The 18230-nt window shown below is 39.1% G+C and overlaps 2 protein-coding genes across 10 annotated transcripts in view; one reads left to right on the top strand and one right to left on the bottom strand.

Moving 5' to 3' along the window:
• The window catches only part of LOC121369414 (monoacylglycerol lipase ABHD6-like), a 50253-nt gene extending 49815 nt beyond the window's left edge, over window positions 1–438 (bottom strand). The window contains exon 1 of one of the 8 annotated variants that reach the window (XM_041494512.1): window positions 389–438. The gene's annotated coding sequence lies outside the window, so the exon portion shown is untranslated. Of the gene's footprint in view, window positions 1–165; window positions 340–388 lie in introns of those variants that run through there. The other 7 variants (XM_041494508.1, XM_041494510.1, XM_041494507.1 and 4 more) reach the window with 7 other exon arrangements.
• A 97-nt stretch (window positions 439–535) lies between these two features.
• LOC121369413 (splicing factor 45-like) overlaps window positions 536–18230 on the top strand; it is a 29258-nt gene continuing 11563 nt past the window's right edge. The window contains exons 1-8 of one of the 2 annotated variants that reach the window (XM_041494504.1): window positions 536–677; window positions 8906–8975; window positions 10081–10154; window positions 10798–10890; window positions 13256–13446; window positions 15632–15759; window positions 16853–16918; window positions 17717–17780. In XM_041494504.1, the coding sequence (XP_041350438.1) occupies window positions 8921–8975; window positions 10081–10154; window positions 10798–10890; window positions 13256–13446; window positions 15632–15759; window positions 16853–16918; window positions 17717–17780 (671 nt within the window). In that variant the 5' untranslated portion in view covers window positions 536–677; window positions 8906–8920. The remainder of the gene's footprint in view (window positions 678–8905; window positions 8976–10080; window positions 10155–10797; window positions 10891–13255; window positions 13447–15631; window positions 15760–16852; window positions 16919–17716; window positions 17781–18230) is intronic. The other variant, XM_041494505.1, reaches the window with a different exon arrangement.

Raw genomic sequence — 18230 nt, 5'->3', positions numbered from 1 at the left:
ATGGTTCATTAAACCCAGTCAGATTTGATATTGATTGATCAATTGATGAACAATTAAAGTCGGATAGAATCTAATGCTACTTTAAAATAGTTTTAAACCAGTCGTTCCAGTGTCCTTTCACTTGTAAACCAGTACAAGTCGTTCTTTGATATTCTAAGTACGTACAACGAACGATCAAATTTCAACTGACACAACTTCCACTGCTGTGAAATAATTAACTCTTGGTCATGCTGCTGGCTTGTCACATGATTCATTGATCAACACAGGTTCCCAACAGTAACTGGTACTACACTTCTTTTACAATCATCAAGACAACAGTCTATTTTAAGATAGGATTTTAATTTTTAAAACGGGAATTACATTTCATTGTCATAATATCCTGTTATACCTGTCAACAACAAAAAATGGTTGCATTTTATGATCAGTTTCTGAGTTTGCACTAGTAATATGACGAAAGAAAGTCAATTAAGTGCTAATAAAAATAAGGGCGAAATTACGAAATACTAAAACCACAGATGATTTCCGGTTTTGATGTAGTTCTGTATTAATTTTCTTTAATTTATATTTAATCGCTTTTGTTATATAATTTAACATATTATGCACTTTTAAACAGCATTATGCTAATTATACTTTATTTGACAGTCTGCCTTGAATGATTTGTACGATAGGTTTGTACGGTAAATACTATTTATATCATTATTATACGTGGTACTGCATATTACACGGGTTGGCCTATTTTCTTTTTTTGTTATTTTGATTCTTTAATTTTTTTTTATATTGGTGTAATTTCTGCTTATTTTGTGGCCATGAGTTCGACCCATACACCCCCCCCCCCCCCCTTCAATGGTTAGGGTAGTTTTAGGTAGGCTATAGGGTTAGGGTTCAGGGCAAGAAATGAAGAAAAAAAATCGACATGCACCAGGTGCATGCTAAAAAAAAAGTTAAATGCACCAAAAATAAGGTAAATCCTGTTAACAATGAGGAAAATACTATTTTAATTACCTTGATTACAGTGTTGATTATCATTTTCTTTTTAATTTAACTGTCTTAATTGTCACTATCAGTATCACTGTGACATCCATGCTGGATCACGGTCACTGTCGAGTGGGGGTGTCTTTTTTTTGCGTGCGTCATGCAACTTCGTTTTTTTTTTTTATACGAAGCTATTCGGAATTATTCGGTAATACCTATATTTATTTATTAACAGTACCGGAATGTTACACAACTGCGTTTATTACTGATTCTACCGGCCTCGGTGGCGTCGTGGCAGGCCATCGGTCTACAGGCTGGTAGGTACTGGGTTCGGCTCCCAGTCAAGGCATGGGATTTTTAATCCAGATACCGACTCCAAACCCTGAGTGAGTGCTCCGCAAGGCTCAATGGGTATGTGTAAACCACTTGCACCGACCAGTGATCCATAACTGGTTCAACAAAGGCCTTGGTTTGTGCTATCCTGCCTGTGGGAAGCGCAAATAAAAGATCCCTTGCTGCCAGTCGGAAGAGTAGCCCATGTAGTGGCGACAGTGGGTTTCCTCTCAAAATCTGTGTGGTCCTGAACCATATGTCTGACGCCATATAACCGTAAATAAAATGTGTTGAGTGCGTCGTTAAATAAAACACTTCTTTCTTTTATTACTGATTCTTGATCAAATTTGAAAATTTCACCCAACGTAAACGCCTTACAGAAATCTATAATAGGCCTATTACAAAAACGTACAAATATTTGTGTTTTGTATTAAGCAAGTTATCAACTTTTTTAACTCGATAAGATTTGTCAGTGACGACAACAACTGTGTTATGCGTGTGGATACCCCAAAGTCGGTCTCGACCACCTTCCCTAATACCGTTCACGGATATAACCGAGATATTGCCAGCAATTTTTGCAAATATATTTCACGGAAATGACCGAAAGGGCACCATTGTTGTAAGTAGGATTATGGGATACAAAATGGATGCGCCCATAAGATAAAAGTTATCGTTTTCATGTGGCGAACAGAATACGAAATGCATACGCAAAATTCAACAACTTGAGTCTGAATCTGGTAGACAACAGGATACTAGTATACGCAATACACAGTACTTGAAAAATATTAGCGTGCACCCAGTTTTAAAAGTTACATGCACACACAAAAATCAGCATGCACCGGTGCATGTACTAACACTGCATTTCGAGCCCTGGGGTTAGTCTTTAGAGGCTTTGATATAGAGGGTTACAGGTCGAACTCTTTCTATTTTGGAAATAACAAACAAATACTATTTGTTTGTGCAAGGTACAAAACAATCAGTTCAGAAATAAATAACTTGTAGTAAATTCCATGGTATCAAAAAGGCGTTCCTGTGGGACGGACTATAAGTTTGATGATAGTCACTTTTCAGACTCTTGTTTTGGCTTCGTACACAATAAATAAAACATATCCAATGGTAATTTTTTTATATATGATATATTTGACAAAAGGTACTTTTTATTTCTGTCATCATTTAAAACTTAATATTTTGTCCAGAATTATGAAAAATAAAAACATACAAACCTGTAAACGGCGTTGGGTCAAGGTTAATAGACTAGTTTTTATTTTAATGTGGCGAAGCATTGTAATAATATAGCTAATTTGAATTTGTATGATGTCAGTATGCCAATGATGTCAATTTGCATCTCCTTACAATAACCATAAACTGAATTCATGATGTTTCCATTTTAAGAACATGGAAAAATTCTGATGCAAAATTGCTATTGAACTTTTTTTTTTGAACATAATTACTAATGCCAGAAGACAAGGCAACAAGGCAAACTTCAACAAATGTGTCAGACTTAAAGGAAGGGACAATTAAGGCATTTGGCTTGGTATGCATATTCAACAATATATACTAAAACGCAAAAGAAACGCAGGTCCTGAAAATGCGAAAAAATTGCACTTTGTAAAGCAGTATCTTTGGTGGAATTGAACCTCAACTGTGTTAAAGGACATGGCACACACCCACACCGCAGTCCCACCTGCGTGTCAATTTCATTACCTGTGTGACGTCACGAATTCTCAAAACACGTTGTTTGCACGTGCTGGATCATCCGTATCATGAATCCAGTGCAAACACACTCATTGAAATGCTTATAAAGCCTACACACCTGGATTTAATCGCATAAATTCAATTTGAGTAGTGACAGACAACAGAATCACATTTTAAAAATGCCGCGACTGACGCAACTCCAGCGAGGGATGGCCATCGGGATGTTGCAAGCCGGACAGACCCGTACTGCTGTAGCCAGACAATTGGGATGTCATGTTTCGACAATCGCACGCCTTTCTCAACGTCACCAAATCACTGGATCTGTGAACGATCGACCCGCACGCACCGGCCGCCCGAGGGTGACAACCGCAGCCCTAGACCGGTACATCCGGGTGACCCACCTTAGGAATCGGATGCTGCCAGCAGCTAACACCGCTCACCAGGTGCGTGGTCCACGTGGTCCAGTGTCCGCCGATACAGTCCGACGCCGTCTGAGGGCAGCAGGACTCCGTAACCGCCGTCCTTATGTGGGACCAATATTGACCCCTCGGCACCGCCAACAACGTCAACAGTGGGCGCAACAACATCAAAGATGGCGACGTGGCCAGTGGCAACAAGTTCTGTTTACTGATGAGAGCCGTTACAATCTTTCCAACGCTGATGGCCGAATCCGAGTATGGCGACGTCGACATGAACGTTACTCCGACTGCTGCGTTCTGCAGGCCGACCGATGGGGCGGGGGTAGTGTGATGGTGTGGGGTGGGTTCTCATTCAACCACAGAACACAACTTCATGTGTTCAGACAACGCGTTAATGCCGCCGTGTACCAAAATGACGTCATCAACAATCACGTCGTTCCCTTCTTTGCCGCTCACCCACGTGTGCGCTTGCTGCAGCAAGACAATGCCAGGCCGCACACTGCCAGGGCAACACAGGCGTTGCTGGCTCAGCACAACATCCCAACGTTGCCGTGGCCAGCCTTATCTCGGACATGGCGCCTATCGAACACGTCTGGGATGAAATCGGACGTCGCCTTCAGGCTCGCGGACAACCTCAGAATATGCAGGCGCTGGAGGCAGCATTGGTCCATGAATGGAACTCACTCCCTCAGGCATTCTTTCAACGGCTTGTCAACTCAATGAGGAGACGTTGCACTGCCTGTTTGAATGCCCAGGGTGGTCACACGCGATACTGACTTTGACAATGCTACAGGTCGTCTCTTTCACATTTTTAACATGGACCCCCACCCTACTTTATGACATGAAACAATAGCCAAAAAGGAATTCAATCAAAAATTTCCAACACCAATGTGTGCCGAATTGGTGTAGCTCCAAAATAAATGTTGAAATCTTCATTTTGTTTTGTTTTTTTAATATTTTATATCCAATTTAATGAGAACCTGCGTTTCTTTTGCGTTTTAGTATATAATGCACATTATTGCTTAATATCAACAAGTATAATCGTATAGTTAATTAATAAAACGGTTAAATATGACGGCTATTATATATAATGGGCGCAGCCATTTTGTACCATCTCAGTGAGTACGCCCTCTGGCGAGCTGGTGGTTACGTAATACTTAACGCGTAACGTCAGGAATGAGCCTTAGAACTAGAGAAACACAATCTATCTGGCTTTTGCAGGATGATAAATAGTCATACATTGCAATGTTCTGTAATAATACACATCCCAGTAAGCCAGCAATAATTATATCCAGCATTATATATATTATTTTTCAATACAAAATAAAATACCATTGTCAAAGTGGCTACACAACAAGTTGAAATAATTAACAATGTTTGGTCCATGCATTAACCTACGCACTGAAATGCTACACGGAGTGTTTTCTTAGTTAATTGGTCTATGCTGTTAGTTGCTTCAACCTGTGATTCCTGATTGGCAGGTGTGTATTTGATTGGTAACCAGACGAGCCAATTAATTGACGCTATCTAGACACAAAAATACATACCGGTATTGTGGAATATTACCTGTCGCCACTAAAATGGTAATGGACATGAGTTATTACTGTAAATAGTTCTGTAAAACTATTGATTAAGTAGACTTTTCCATCTAAAACCACAGAACTGACCAATTACGTAGTCCCAAAGAAAAGAAAATTATCACTTGGGTATCGTGGGTTGTCGTTTTTGCTCCAACGTAGCATATCAACAGGCCTAATAGTGTACATTTTTCCTTTGGATTATTTAACAGAGAAAAATACTATAACCCCATTTTGTTCCGTTAAATGCAACTTGAAATATATTTAGTTAAATAGTTTATTATATTATTACGTCATTTATGCTGTTTTACAAGTCAGGTTGATCAAAGAGAAGCACCTTGTCGAAAATTACTGCTTTTGTTTACACTGTACATACAGGAGATGGTCAGGAGCTGACGTCACTTCGCCCCAAGCTATCCCACCGGACGTCACAAAAACGAAACAAAATGGCTGCCCCTAGTTAGCAGGAATAATCATGGTTTTTTATTAACTCTAAAATTACGCGTTTTTCATTGGCTAAAGTGTCAGTATGTGTTGGTAGTCCGGGTATGCATCTTTCCAACACATAAGGCTCTTGTTTGAGTTGACCCTACCTTTAATACATCACATCAGCACCCATTCAAAATAAGGAAGTGTGAACCGTTTCGTGTTCTCATAATTGTTCTCATAACTTACTGGAAATAAAACAACTTACAAGAGATGCATTTGAGTATGATGACTAATTACTAACATGCAAACTGAGGCATGGCTAGTTTAGCCGTACGATTCTGTGCTCAATCATTACTAGGACTTCCTAGCAAATCATTTGGATGGAGCAGGATCTACATGTATCAGTTGGTAGATCGCTCGCCTGAGGTGGTTTGATTGTAGGATCGAATCCTCTTGTCTCTCCCCCCACCCCCTCAACCCCACTCAGGTAGTTGTTTTTGCATCCCAGCTAGTGCCCCAAGACTAGTGTATTAAAAGCTGTGGTACATACATATATACTGAACAAAATAAGAAACTTCCACTAACTTTGCTTGCACATAACTTGATGAAAACAAACCGGGGGAATAATTGTTATATATTCATTTAAAGAGTGTTCCATGATGCATCGTTTGGTGCAAAAATCATGGCCATAGGTTAACAGAAACTGGGAGAAATTTTGACAAAGTGTGGTAGGGGTTAAAAAAAAAAAACATCCACTTAATAACGGGTATGACCACCTCTTGAATTGACCACTGCAGTGCATCGCAGGCGCATAGAATTGACTAAAGTATTGATTTCTGCCTGTGGAATATTGTTCCATTCCTGAATGAGCGCTTGACGAAGTTCGTTGACGTTAGCGAGTGGGTTGAGACGACGCCTCAATCGTCTGTCCAGACTATCCCAGCAATGCTCGATGGGGTTGAGATCAGGACTTTTAGCAGGAAAATTTACAGTGTCTCTAGCTGTATGAGAGGTGGCATTATCATGCTGAAAAATCAAGATGTTGGCATTGTTATGGAACAGAGGAATGACGTGATGAGCGAGAATGTCATCGCGGTAACATTGACCATCAATGACGACTAGTGGTGAACGATAACCATGGGCAATGGCTGCCCAGACCATGACAGAACCCCCATCCCCGAAACGATCTCGTTCAACAGTCAGCATAGCGTTCATTTCTCCTACGGTAGACGAGCACCCTGCCATCACCACGTTGTAAAGAAAATCTGGATTCATCCGTAAAAAGAACGGTATTCCAGCGTCGCCGTATCCAACGATTTAGACGATGACGTTGCGTTAAAACATTGCGTTACGTTGCGTTAAAAAATTGCGAACAGTTTGCCCACTGATTCGGTTATTATGAAGCCCATATGTGTTAGCAGCAGTAGCAGTGGCAGTTTGGAATCGATTGCACAAATGCATGTTCATGATATAGCGGTCTTGACCACGCGTTGTAACACGCGGCCGTCCACGACGTGGCAAGTCGTTGGTGCTTCCTGTGGTTCGAAATCTTACGCGAAGATTTCGTATCACTCGACTAGAACTCCCAACATGCCTTGCAACGTCTTCTGTTGACATGCCAGCATCAAGCATGCCAATCGCCCTTTTGCATAAATTATTGGGTATTCTTGTCATACTAAAAATGCTACAATGTAAAAAAAACTTTAATGTTTTTACAAATTTTGAAGCGTTTTCATTCACTTGACAATACTGTCAGTAAGACAAGTAAAACAAATTGACCGAATACTACACGGGACATGTCGAACCATGCATGCACATGCAAATTGAATTTCACGTTGTCGACGATTAACAGTGCAAAAATAATTGATAAAATTCATGAATCCTGATAATACAGCTCAAGGCTAATACAATTTCATTACACAATGAATTCTTTAACACAACAAATACTATATGTATAAATCGGAAGTTTCTTTTTTTGTTCAGTATATATGCTATCATGTCTTTGGGGAAGTGCATATACAAGATCCTTTGAGCTACTGATGAAAACAATAAAGATGGTTTTTAGAGTTTAAGCTGAATGCCAAAATTTAATAGCAATTTGGTGAATTTGATCAGAAAATCTGTAGCCAAATTAAAGTAACATTTATTTAATAAGAATACTTTAAAAAAAAAAAAAGCTATTGACAATCTTGCACAAATGACACAAAGTTTTGAAATGAGTTTTGTGGCGAATTGGTAATGACACATATTCACCACATTCAACATTAAGTTGCATTTGGTGAATGTCAGCTAAAACCCTGGATTTCTTTTGAAGACTGCTTGTTAGAATTATTAAATGTTTGACATTCAATAGCCAGTGTTAATTAATCAATGTGCTTTTCCACACAATCATCAGGTACAAAAATGGATTAGTTTTTGCAAGTTGACCTAAGACTGAGGCATGAACACAGTTTCATGGCATGCCCATTATTACATGTAGGTCACCGCTGGTTCACTTGAATGGTTAATCCAGTTTACTACACCTATACCTACTCTTTTTTGGCCTCCTACCAATAAATCCCGACAATAAACCACTCCATGTCCAACTTCGTGACAGTATATCTTTGTGTGGTAATTAGTGAGTGAGCTTGGCAAATGTTTGATGGCGGAAACTGTTTAACACCTGTAGGTCTTTGTTGTTTGGGAAGACACCTTTTATTGGCAGCACTCAGGACAGTCTTCAGTGAACCTTCAGTGGATTAAGTATGGGTGAAATAAATAAATGTAAAAGTGCAGGTATCTCTCATCACCTGCTGGTCACAGTACATAGGGAATAACTGGTTACTGTCTTAAGATATCTGCTTTATCCTGCGAAGGTTAGAATGGCGAATGCAGCGAGGCTCTGCTGAGCTGCATTTGTCATTCGACCTGAGCAGGATAAAGCCGATATCTTAAGACAGTAACCAGTTATTTCTTTTATCCTGCAATCCTACAGGAATATTCGGAAACTAATTATTTATTCCAGTTTTGTGTACGCAAATCGAGCACCGTCGACCTAGCAAGGCTTTTGCCACATGACGTCATTATTTGCAAGACGCTATAATTCTGTCACATTAAAAAAGCGTTTCTAAACTCTTAATTCATAAATGAATATACAAGTTTTGTATTGTTATTGCAAAACTAAAAGTTATTTGTATTTACTGCACTTCAACGAATGATTTAACGAGTATGTTTATTGAAAATCTACTCTGAAATATTAGAGTCGAGTCTGGCTTATGTCACGTGACCTATATTTTTGGTCAGTGAACGAAAATATAGAGATTTATCTAGTCATCATATCTTGCCAATGTATACAGTGATTGCTGGATAAAGTTTGCTAGTTGACTTAATAAAAGAATAAATAAACAAATATCCTTTTTCATTTTGTGATGATCATCATGATCAACAGAATCAAATTTATGGTATACATTTACTGAATGCTTACAATGTTTTATGTTTCAGCGTGTAGTTCTGAAGATGTCTCTGTATGATGATATTGATGAAGGAGGAAGTGGAACAAAGCGTGTTGTTCGTGAGTATATCATATCTTGTTTTATGTCATGTCTTGTTTTTGTTTTTTAAGTGAGTATTTTGATTGTGATGATTCTAGAACCTGAAGAGATCTGAGGTGATATGACAAGGTTTTTTAGTAGTATATAGTAGCACGCGTCTCCAGTCAGTTACATAGAGAAAAACAGACTTTGGGATGTTGGCCTTTTCCTCTAATTTAAGGTGAGATTTGGAAACCAGGCACTGATGCAGCCAGGCTGAGTGGACAGCCATGCACGACTCGATAGTGTGGTTGTCCCTTTTGTTGGTGCCCAAAATGTATAATATCCTGGCTATGTCAGTGGAAGCAGGCCATTGAAGTTTGTCCATGTACAGGTTACTGCCAAACACAGCAGGTTTATTGGTTATTATTTGCATGATTATTTTATTTTTAAATGTTTTGATTCTGATGCATGTATTATTGTCCTGATACTGTTTTAATTTTGTTATACATTCACATTTTTGTTTTCACGGAACTGATACTTCTATGTGTGCATCCTTTTTACCTAGTAGATCTACGCAGGTTGTGCTTACACCTTCAAAAACAGACCTAATCAAGCACTTGTAGCTTCATTGGTGTACGGCTTTTTAGGGTTAGGGTTTAACTCTGATTTCTTGTGGAAAAACAAATGATGTAAAAATCAGGGAAATTGCAATAATTTCTTATGAAATGTGTAAATTATGAGTCAAATAACAATGGGTCAAGAATTCTGTGGACAACAAAGTATCGTTTTTAACACATTTTGATGCCTGAGAATTGTGTGACAGTGTATCAACAAATACATGTATGTGCAGCTTCAGTTTTGTGGCGAGATGTAATGATGTACTTCATTTTATCATCAGTGCCCTCTGGCAAGATCTCTGGCACTAGTATGATAAGCTTATATATATGATTAGGTGATTATTCATACAGACGTTTTTCACATATGTCAGTTTAAGTAGATCATATACATGATTGAATACTTATTTAACACATTTTGCACTTCAGTTTTGTTTTTCTACATATATTGTCAGAACTTTACCTGTATGGTTACTATGGGTATTACCATATTTTGTGTACTGATCATTAAATGATTTGTTAATTTCAGCTGGTTGGTCGTCTGGTTACAAACTGCTTCAGTCTCACGTTCAAGCGAAGAAAGCCTCCCTGTTGCAGACCAAGGTGAGAGATTGATCACCCAGTGAATGGCTCTTGCTACTCAGCCACTCTGATCAACACAATCATCTTACTTGTCCAAATTAGGGCTTTGTTTTTATGAAACTATTTTCTATATTTTCACTTCTCCATCGGATAACCATTGAGGTTGATTTTGCTTAACTATGCAGATTTTCACTTGACAGCACAACAGAGCGTGCTTATTTTGAACACTGTCTTAGAGCATCTTCTAAAAATGGTCTCACATATATTTTTTAATGTTCTGTTCTATTGATAAACATGGTGAAACGTTCAGTGAATATTAATAGACAGCTATTCCCATTTTAAATGTGTATGACATCTTCGAGCGGGAACATAAAAACTAAATATTAAAGCTAAGGCACATCTATTCTTGGCACAAAACTGACACTACCTGGCCATGTGTACTGTGTAATTAACGTGCACATTGCACTTACATTGTACCTTTAATTTGAAATCGCTTCTTCAGATGTTTCACAAATGACTACAAATTGAAAATTCATTTGTGTCAAAAGGCATCATATTCAATTGTTATTTTTGTCTGGCCTGGTGTATGTTATTGTGTATGTTTGATGTTGTATGTTCATATGTTGATCGGAAGACAATTAGATTGTGGTCAATTTATTTTCAGAAGCCTCGGTCTGGTGCGACAACTTTGGCTCCAGTGATTGACTTGAAGAGGAGTGAAGGTGTTGAGATGCACTTTAATACACTCACGGGGAAGGTCAGTTTCTTATCACTAGCCAGTACACTCACGGTGAAGGTGAGTACACTCACGGGAAGGCGAGTTTCTTATTACCGGTCAGTACACTTACGGGGAAGGTGAGTCTCTTATCACTGGTCAGTACACTCACGGGGAAGGTGAGTCTCTTATCACTGGTCAGTACACTCACTGGGAAGGTGAGTCTCTTATCACTGGTCAGTACACTCACGGGGAAGGTGAGTCTCTTATCACTGGTCAGTACACTCACGGTGAAGGTGAGTACACTCACTGGGAAGGTGAGTCTCTTATCACTGGTCAGCACACTCACGGGGAAGGTGAGTCTCTTATCACTGGTCAGTACTCTCACGGGGAAGGTGAGTCTCTTATCACTGGTCAGTACACTCATGGGGAAGGTGAGTCTCTTAACACTGGTCAGTACACTCACGGGGAAGGTGAGTTTCTTATTAAAGGTCATTACACTCACGGGGAAGGTGAGTTTCTTATTAAAGGTCATTACACTCAGGGGGAAGGTGAGTTTCTTATTAAATGTCAGTACACTCACGGGGAAGGTGAGTTTCTTATTAAATGTCAGTACACTCACGGGGAAGGTGAGTTTCTTATTAAAGGTCATTACACTCACGGGGAAGGTGAGTTTCTTATTAAAGGTCATTACACTCACGGGGAAGGTGAGTTTCTTATTAAATGTCAGTACACTCACGGGGAAGGTGAGTTTCTTATTAAATGTCAGTATACTCACGGGGAGGGTGAGTTTCTTATTAAAGGTCATTACACTCACGGGGAAGGTGAGTTTCTTATTAAAGGTCATTACACTCAGGGGGAAGGTGAGTTTCTTATTAACGGTCAGTACACTCAGGGGGAAGGTGAGTTTCTTATTAAAGGTCAGTACACTCACGGGGAAGGTGAGTTTCTTATTAAAGGTCATTACACTCACGGGGAAGGTGAGTTTCTTATTAAAGGTCATTACACTCAGGGGGAAGGTGAGTTTCTTATTAAAGGTCAGTACACTCATGGGGAAGGTGAGTTTCTTATTAAATGTCAGTACACTCACGGGGAAGGTGAGTCTCTTATCACTGGTCAGTACACTCACGGTGAAGGTGAGTACACTCACTGGGAAGGTGAGTCTCTTATCACTGATCAGTACACTCACGGGGAAGGTGAGTCTCTTATCACTGGTCAGTACTCTCATGGGGAAGGTGAGTCTCTTATCACTGGTCAGTACACTCATGGGGAAGGTGAGTCTTTTAACACTGGTCAGTACACTCACGGGGAAGGTGAGTTTCTTATTAAAGGTCATTACACTCACGGGGAAGGTGAGTTTCTTATTAAAGGTCATTACACTCAGGGGGAAGGTGAGTTTCTTATTAAATGTCAGTACACTCACGGGGAAGGTGAGTTTCTTATTAAATGTCAGTACACTCACGGGGAAGGTGAGTTTCTTATTAAATGTCATTACACTCACGGGGAAGGTGAGTTTCTTATTAAAGGTCAGTACACTCACGGGGAAGGTGAGTTTCTTATTAAATGTCAGTACACTCAGCGGGAAGGTGAGTTTCTTATTAAAGGTCATTACACTCACGGGGAAGGTGAGTTTCTTATTAAAGGTCAGTACACTCACGGGGAAGGTGAGTTTCTTATTAAATGTCAGTACACTCACGAGGAAGGTGAGTTTGTTATTAAAGGTCAGTACACTCACGGGGAAGGTGAGTTTCTTATTAAAGGTCATTACACTCACGGGGAAGGTGAGTTTCTTATTAAATGTCAGTACACTCACGGGGAAGGTGAGTTTCTTATTAAAGGTCAGTACACTCACGGGGAAGGTGAGTTTCTTATTAAAGGTCATTACACTCACGGGGAAGGTGAGTTTCTTATTAAATGGCAGTACACTCACGGGGAAGGTGAGTTTCTCATTAAATGTCATTACACTCCTCAACCACATAAAGTTCAATAATGCCAGAACTTATTAATTATTACTTTCATTTTAACATAATGACACATTATCAACTACTTAATAATATCACGTTTTTAATGAAACATACTATTGTTTTGTTTGAATTTTATTACCAGAAGTAGTATTTTATATTGAAATATTACAATTAGAACTGATTGTATAATTCAGAATTTTTTCCGAATGAACTCAGAACATGGCAAAACATCACAAAATGTACCAATGTTCACTTCGCCTATTTTTATGAAACTTTCCCCTTTTATCGGGGATGGAAGAAGTCACTTCTACATTTTCAATTCTAGATTATGGCCTGAATTACAACATGTATTATCTTAAAAGTAACATATTATTACGATATTATTTTATTATATAAGGGTATTTTGATTGTATTCAGTTTTTAAGTAAGACATTCTGTTGCAGCTGGAGGGTGTGTCCCCAACCACTGTCACTGGCTCCCCGTTTGTGCCATCCCCCGTTATACCGTCCATCACGGGCGTTGTCGACGAATACGATCCATTTCGCCCAAATGAGTATGACGACCTGGTGAAGAAGAAGAAGGAGCAGAAACAGAGAGACCGAGAGGAAGACAGAAAACGGGATGAGGAGTTACGGTGAGTGACATACTTGAAGAGTTACGGTGAGTGACTTACTCGAAGAGTTACTGTGAGTGAAATACTTGAAGAGTTACGGTGATTGACATACTTGAAGAGTTTCGGTGAGGGATATACTTGAAGAGTTACGGTGAATGGCACACTTGAAGAGTTATGGTGAGTGACATACTCGAAGAGTTACGGTGAGTGACATATTCGAAGAGTTACAGTGATTGACAAACTTGAAGAGTTATGGTGAGTGACATACTTGAAGAGTTACGGTGAGTGACATACTTGAAGAGTTACAGTGAGTGACATGCTCGAAGAGTTACGGTGAGTGACATATTTGAAGAGTTACAGTGATTGATAAACTTGAAGAGTTATAGTGAGTGACATACTTGAAGAGTTACGGTGTTTGACAAACTTGAAGAGTTACGGTGATTGATATACTTGAAGAGTTACGGTGATTGACATACTTGAAGAATTACGGTGGTTCATACTCGAAGTTTATAGTAATTAGCACTTGAAGAATTATGAAGAGTTACGGTAATTGACATACTTGAAAAGTGATTATAATTCACAGTCTCAAAGAGTTAACTAAAGGTTATTCACACTTATGGTAAGTGAGATTTGAAAAGATACAGTAATTCACACCTGAAGGTTTACAATGATTCTTATTTGAACATTTATTGTAATTTATTCCTGAAGAGTTAACTGTAATTCACACTTGAGATGGGTTACTGTCATTCACACTTGAGATGGGTTACTGTCATTCACACGTGAGATGAGTTACTGTAATTAACACATGAGATGGGTTACTGTCATTCACACTCGAGATGGGTTACTGTCATTCATACTTGAGATGGGTTACTGTAATTAACACTTGAGATGAGTTACTGTCATTTACACTTGAGATGGGTTACTGTCATTCACACTTGAGATGGGTTACTGTAATTAACACTTGAGATGAGTTACTGTAATTAACACTTAATTAACACTTGAGATGGGTTACTGTAATTAACACTTGAGATGGGTTACTGTAATTAACACTTGAGATGAGTTACTGTAATTAACACTTGAGATGGGTTACTGTAATTAACACTTGAGATGAGTTACTGTAATTAACACTTGAGATGGGTTACTGTAATTAACATGTGAGATGGGTTACTGTAATTGACACTTGAGATGGGTTACTGTAATTAACACTTGAGATGAGTTACTGTAATTCACACTTGAGATGAGTTACTGTAATTAACACGTGAGATGAGTTACTGTAATTCACACTTGAGATGAGTTACTATAATTCACACTTGAGATGAGTTACTGTAATTCACACTTGAAATGGGTTACTGTAATTGACACTAGAGATGAGTTACTGTAATTCACACTTGAGATGAGTTACTGTAATTAACACTTGAGATGGGTTACTGTAATTAACACTTCAGATGAGTTACTGTAATTAACACTTGAGATGGGTTACTGTAATTAACATGTGAGATGGGTTACTGTAAATCACACGTGAGATGAGTTACTGTAATTAACACTTGAGATGAGTTACTGTAATTAACACTTGAGATGAGTTACTGTAATTAACACTTGAGATGGGTTACTGTAATTAACAAGTGAGATGGGTTACTGTAAATCACACTTGAGATGAGTTACTGTAATTAACACTTGAGATGGGTTACTGTAATTAACACATGAGATGAGTTACTGTCATTCACACTTGAGATGAGTTACTGTCATTCACACGTGAGATGAGTTACTGTCATTCACACGTGAGATGAGTTACTGTCATTCACACGTGAGATGAGTTACTGTCATTCACACTTGAGATGAGTTACTGTAATTCACATTAGAGATGATTTTCTGTAATTCACACTTGAAGAGAGGTACAGTGTTTTACATTTGAAGAGTTACATTGATTCACACCTGAAGAGTTAATGTTTAACACTTAAAGAGTTTACTTAGTTTCGCACTTGAAGAGTTACAGTAGATCACACCTGGAGAGGTATTTCCAATTGTTTCAGTGCTGAGTGAATTTTTTTTTTTTATTTGTATACGTGGAACATAATCATTAGAATTTGATTTTATGTTTTCTGTTATATCTCTTGTAAAGCATGTTTATGAATGTATTTCTGTGATTTGTTGAACGGATCACGAGGATGTGATATTAACCAGTCCGTGATGTTGTGTGGTATTTTAGGAACGCTCGGAGGAAGGATCGAGACCGCGATAGGATGATGAGAGATGATGATACGGAGAAGGAATTTGACAGAGCAAGGCGACACCGAGATGAAACGGAAGAAGAAGAATACATAGACAGACCGAGAGGTAAAATTAGCTGTTCCAACTCAAGATAGGTCAACTCTAGATTGGTCAGCTTAAGCTTTATAGACAGAACATACTTAGATGCTGGAAGATAGGTCAAAACCAAATAGGTCAACTTAAGCTGTAACTATAGACAGAACATACTAAGATGCTGGAATATAGGTCAGCACCAGATAGGTAAATTTAAGCTGTATCTGTAGACAGAATATACTGAGATGCTGAAAGATAGGTCAACACTAGATAGGTAAATTTAAGCTGTATCTATAGACAGAACATACTAAGATGCTGAAAGATAGGTCACGTCACAATAACAATGTCACCTGATGTTTACAATATGTCATTTGACATGTTTACAAAATGTCACATGGAGCTTGTTATGTTTATCAAGCTAGGTGTGTTCATTGATCAAAACAAATGTTAAATGTGTGTGTTTTTTATCTGAGTTCTTCACAGACCTATTTTGCTGGAATAATAATTATAGTACTTTGTGTAATGGTACAACTTGTTGGAATAGTGCTCTCAGTCTTCTCAAACCAGTTTGTCACAGCAGTGAGAGTGCTACAGAGGGCGGCAGTGAGAGTGCTACAGAGGGCGGCAGTGAGAGTGCTACAGAGGGCGGCAGTGAGAGTGCTACAGTGCTACAGAGGGTGGCAGTGAGAGTGCTACAGAGGACAGCAGTTCTGGGCTCTACTCACCGATTCCTGGCTCTCATTTTACGAAGCGATCTTAGCACTGAGATCACCTTAAGAGCATGTAGTTTTTTAGGCCCGATTTCATCACTAAGATCACTTTGTACAACGGGGCTCAGGTCAGTTTATAGCTGATAACAGACTGCACATTTGTTTAAATACACATTGTTTACGGTGTAGATATGGTAGGAGATACCAGATTTTGTGAGCTGGGTTGGATTGTATACAGCATGACAGATGTGCTTTTGAAAATGATGAGGTTGGCACCACATGAGTCTCGCACAGTGTGGCATCATCCAGATTATCGAGTCTGAAAACACTTTTGTGTGTGTGATAATTAGTAAACAATCATTAGTTAGACATAAGATATATTTTTAAACTATTATTTTCTGTTTGATTTGTTACAGCAGGGGGTGGAGCTGCTATTGCACCACCCAAGTCGCTCATTGAAGATGACATTCCACCACCTGAAGGTTAGTACCTTTACTTCACTACCCCATTCCTCCCTGAACATCTAGTCTTTGAAGATTGTACACCCCAATCGTCTTTCTTAACCACCCAATTCCTTTCTTATAGACTACCCACTCACTCTTGTTCTGCCTTCCTATAAGTTAACAGTTTTACAACTCCCATCCAACCACAACCACTAGTCTAATATTTCATTACCTGAAGGTTAACAGTCTTACTTACTACTCCCATCCAACCACAACCACTAGTCTAATATTTCACTACCTGAAGGTTACAGTCTTACTTACCACTTCCATCCAACCACAACCACTAGTCTAATATTTCACTACCTGAAGGTTACAGTCTTACCACTTCCATCCAAACCACCAATGTGATATTTCATTACCTGAAGTTAACATTTTCCTGAAACATGTTCACCGACACAGATGATGAAGAAAGAAGATATTGCTATTTATATTTACTGTCAATATATTTATAGGGTCGAATGTCAACTGTTTAGGAGATACAGGGCATCAGAGTTTCTGTTGACAGCCATATTGAATTTATCTTGATTAGCCTCTCTCGCAGTATCTGCTTTTGACAGATTTCTGGATAGAATGGTTTAGACTGGTGTATATAGTTTGCTCGTTATCTGTCACAGTGATAATATAGTGTAATCTGTTGTCTTCATTTGGTAAGTACAACTTGCTCGCTATCTGTCACTGTGAAAATATAGTGTAATGTGTTGTCTTCATTTGGTAAGTACAACTTGCTCACTATCTGTCACTGTGAAAATATAGTGTAATGTGTTGTCTTCATTTCAGAATCAGAAGGAGGCTCAGAGAGACCAAGTTCACCACCATCATTTGGTTACAGTATTGGTGTGGGGTGAGTCTTTGTTACAGTACTGGTGTGGGGTGAGTCTTTGTTACAGTACTGGTGTGGGGTGAGTCTTTGTTACAGTACTGGTGTGGGGTGAGTCGTTGTTACAGTACTGGTGTGGGGTGTGTCTTTGTTACAGTACTGGTGTGGGGTGAGTCTTTGTTACAGTACTGGTGTGGGGTGAGTCTTTGTTACATTATTGGTGTGGGGTGAGTCTTTGTTACAGTACTGGTGTGGGGTGAGTCTTTGTTACAGTATCGGTGTGGGGTGTGTCTTTGTTACAGTATCGGTGTGGGGTGAGTCTTTGTTACAGTATTGGTGTGGGGTGAGTCTTGGTTACAGTATTGGTGTGGCGCGAGTCTTGGTTACAGTATTGGTGTGGGGCGAGTCTTGGTTACAGTATTGGTGTGTGGCGAGTCTTGGTTAAAGTATTGGTGTGGGGCGAGTCTTGGTTAC

This window comes from Gigantopelta aegis, chromosome 3 (assembly GCF_016097555.1).
Source record: "Gigantopelta aegis isolate Gae_Host chromosome 3, Gae_host_genome, whole genome shotgun sequence".
Classification (NCBI taxonomy): Eukaryota; Metazoa; Mollusca; class Gastropoda; order Neomphalida; family Peltospiridae; genus Gigantopelta; species Gigantopelta aegis.
The sequence above is the reverse complement of the archived record's forward strand: the minus strand, read 5'-3'. Positions and strand labels throughout refer to the sequence as shown.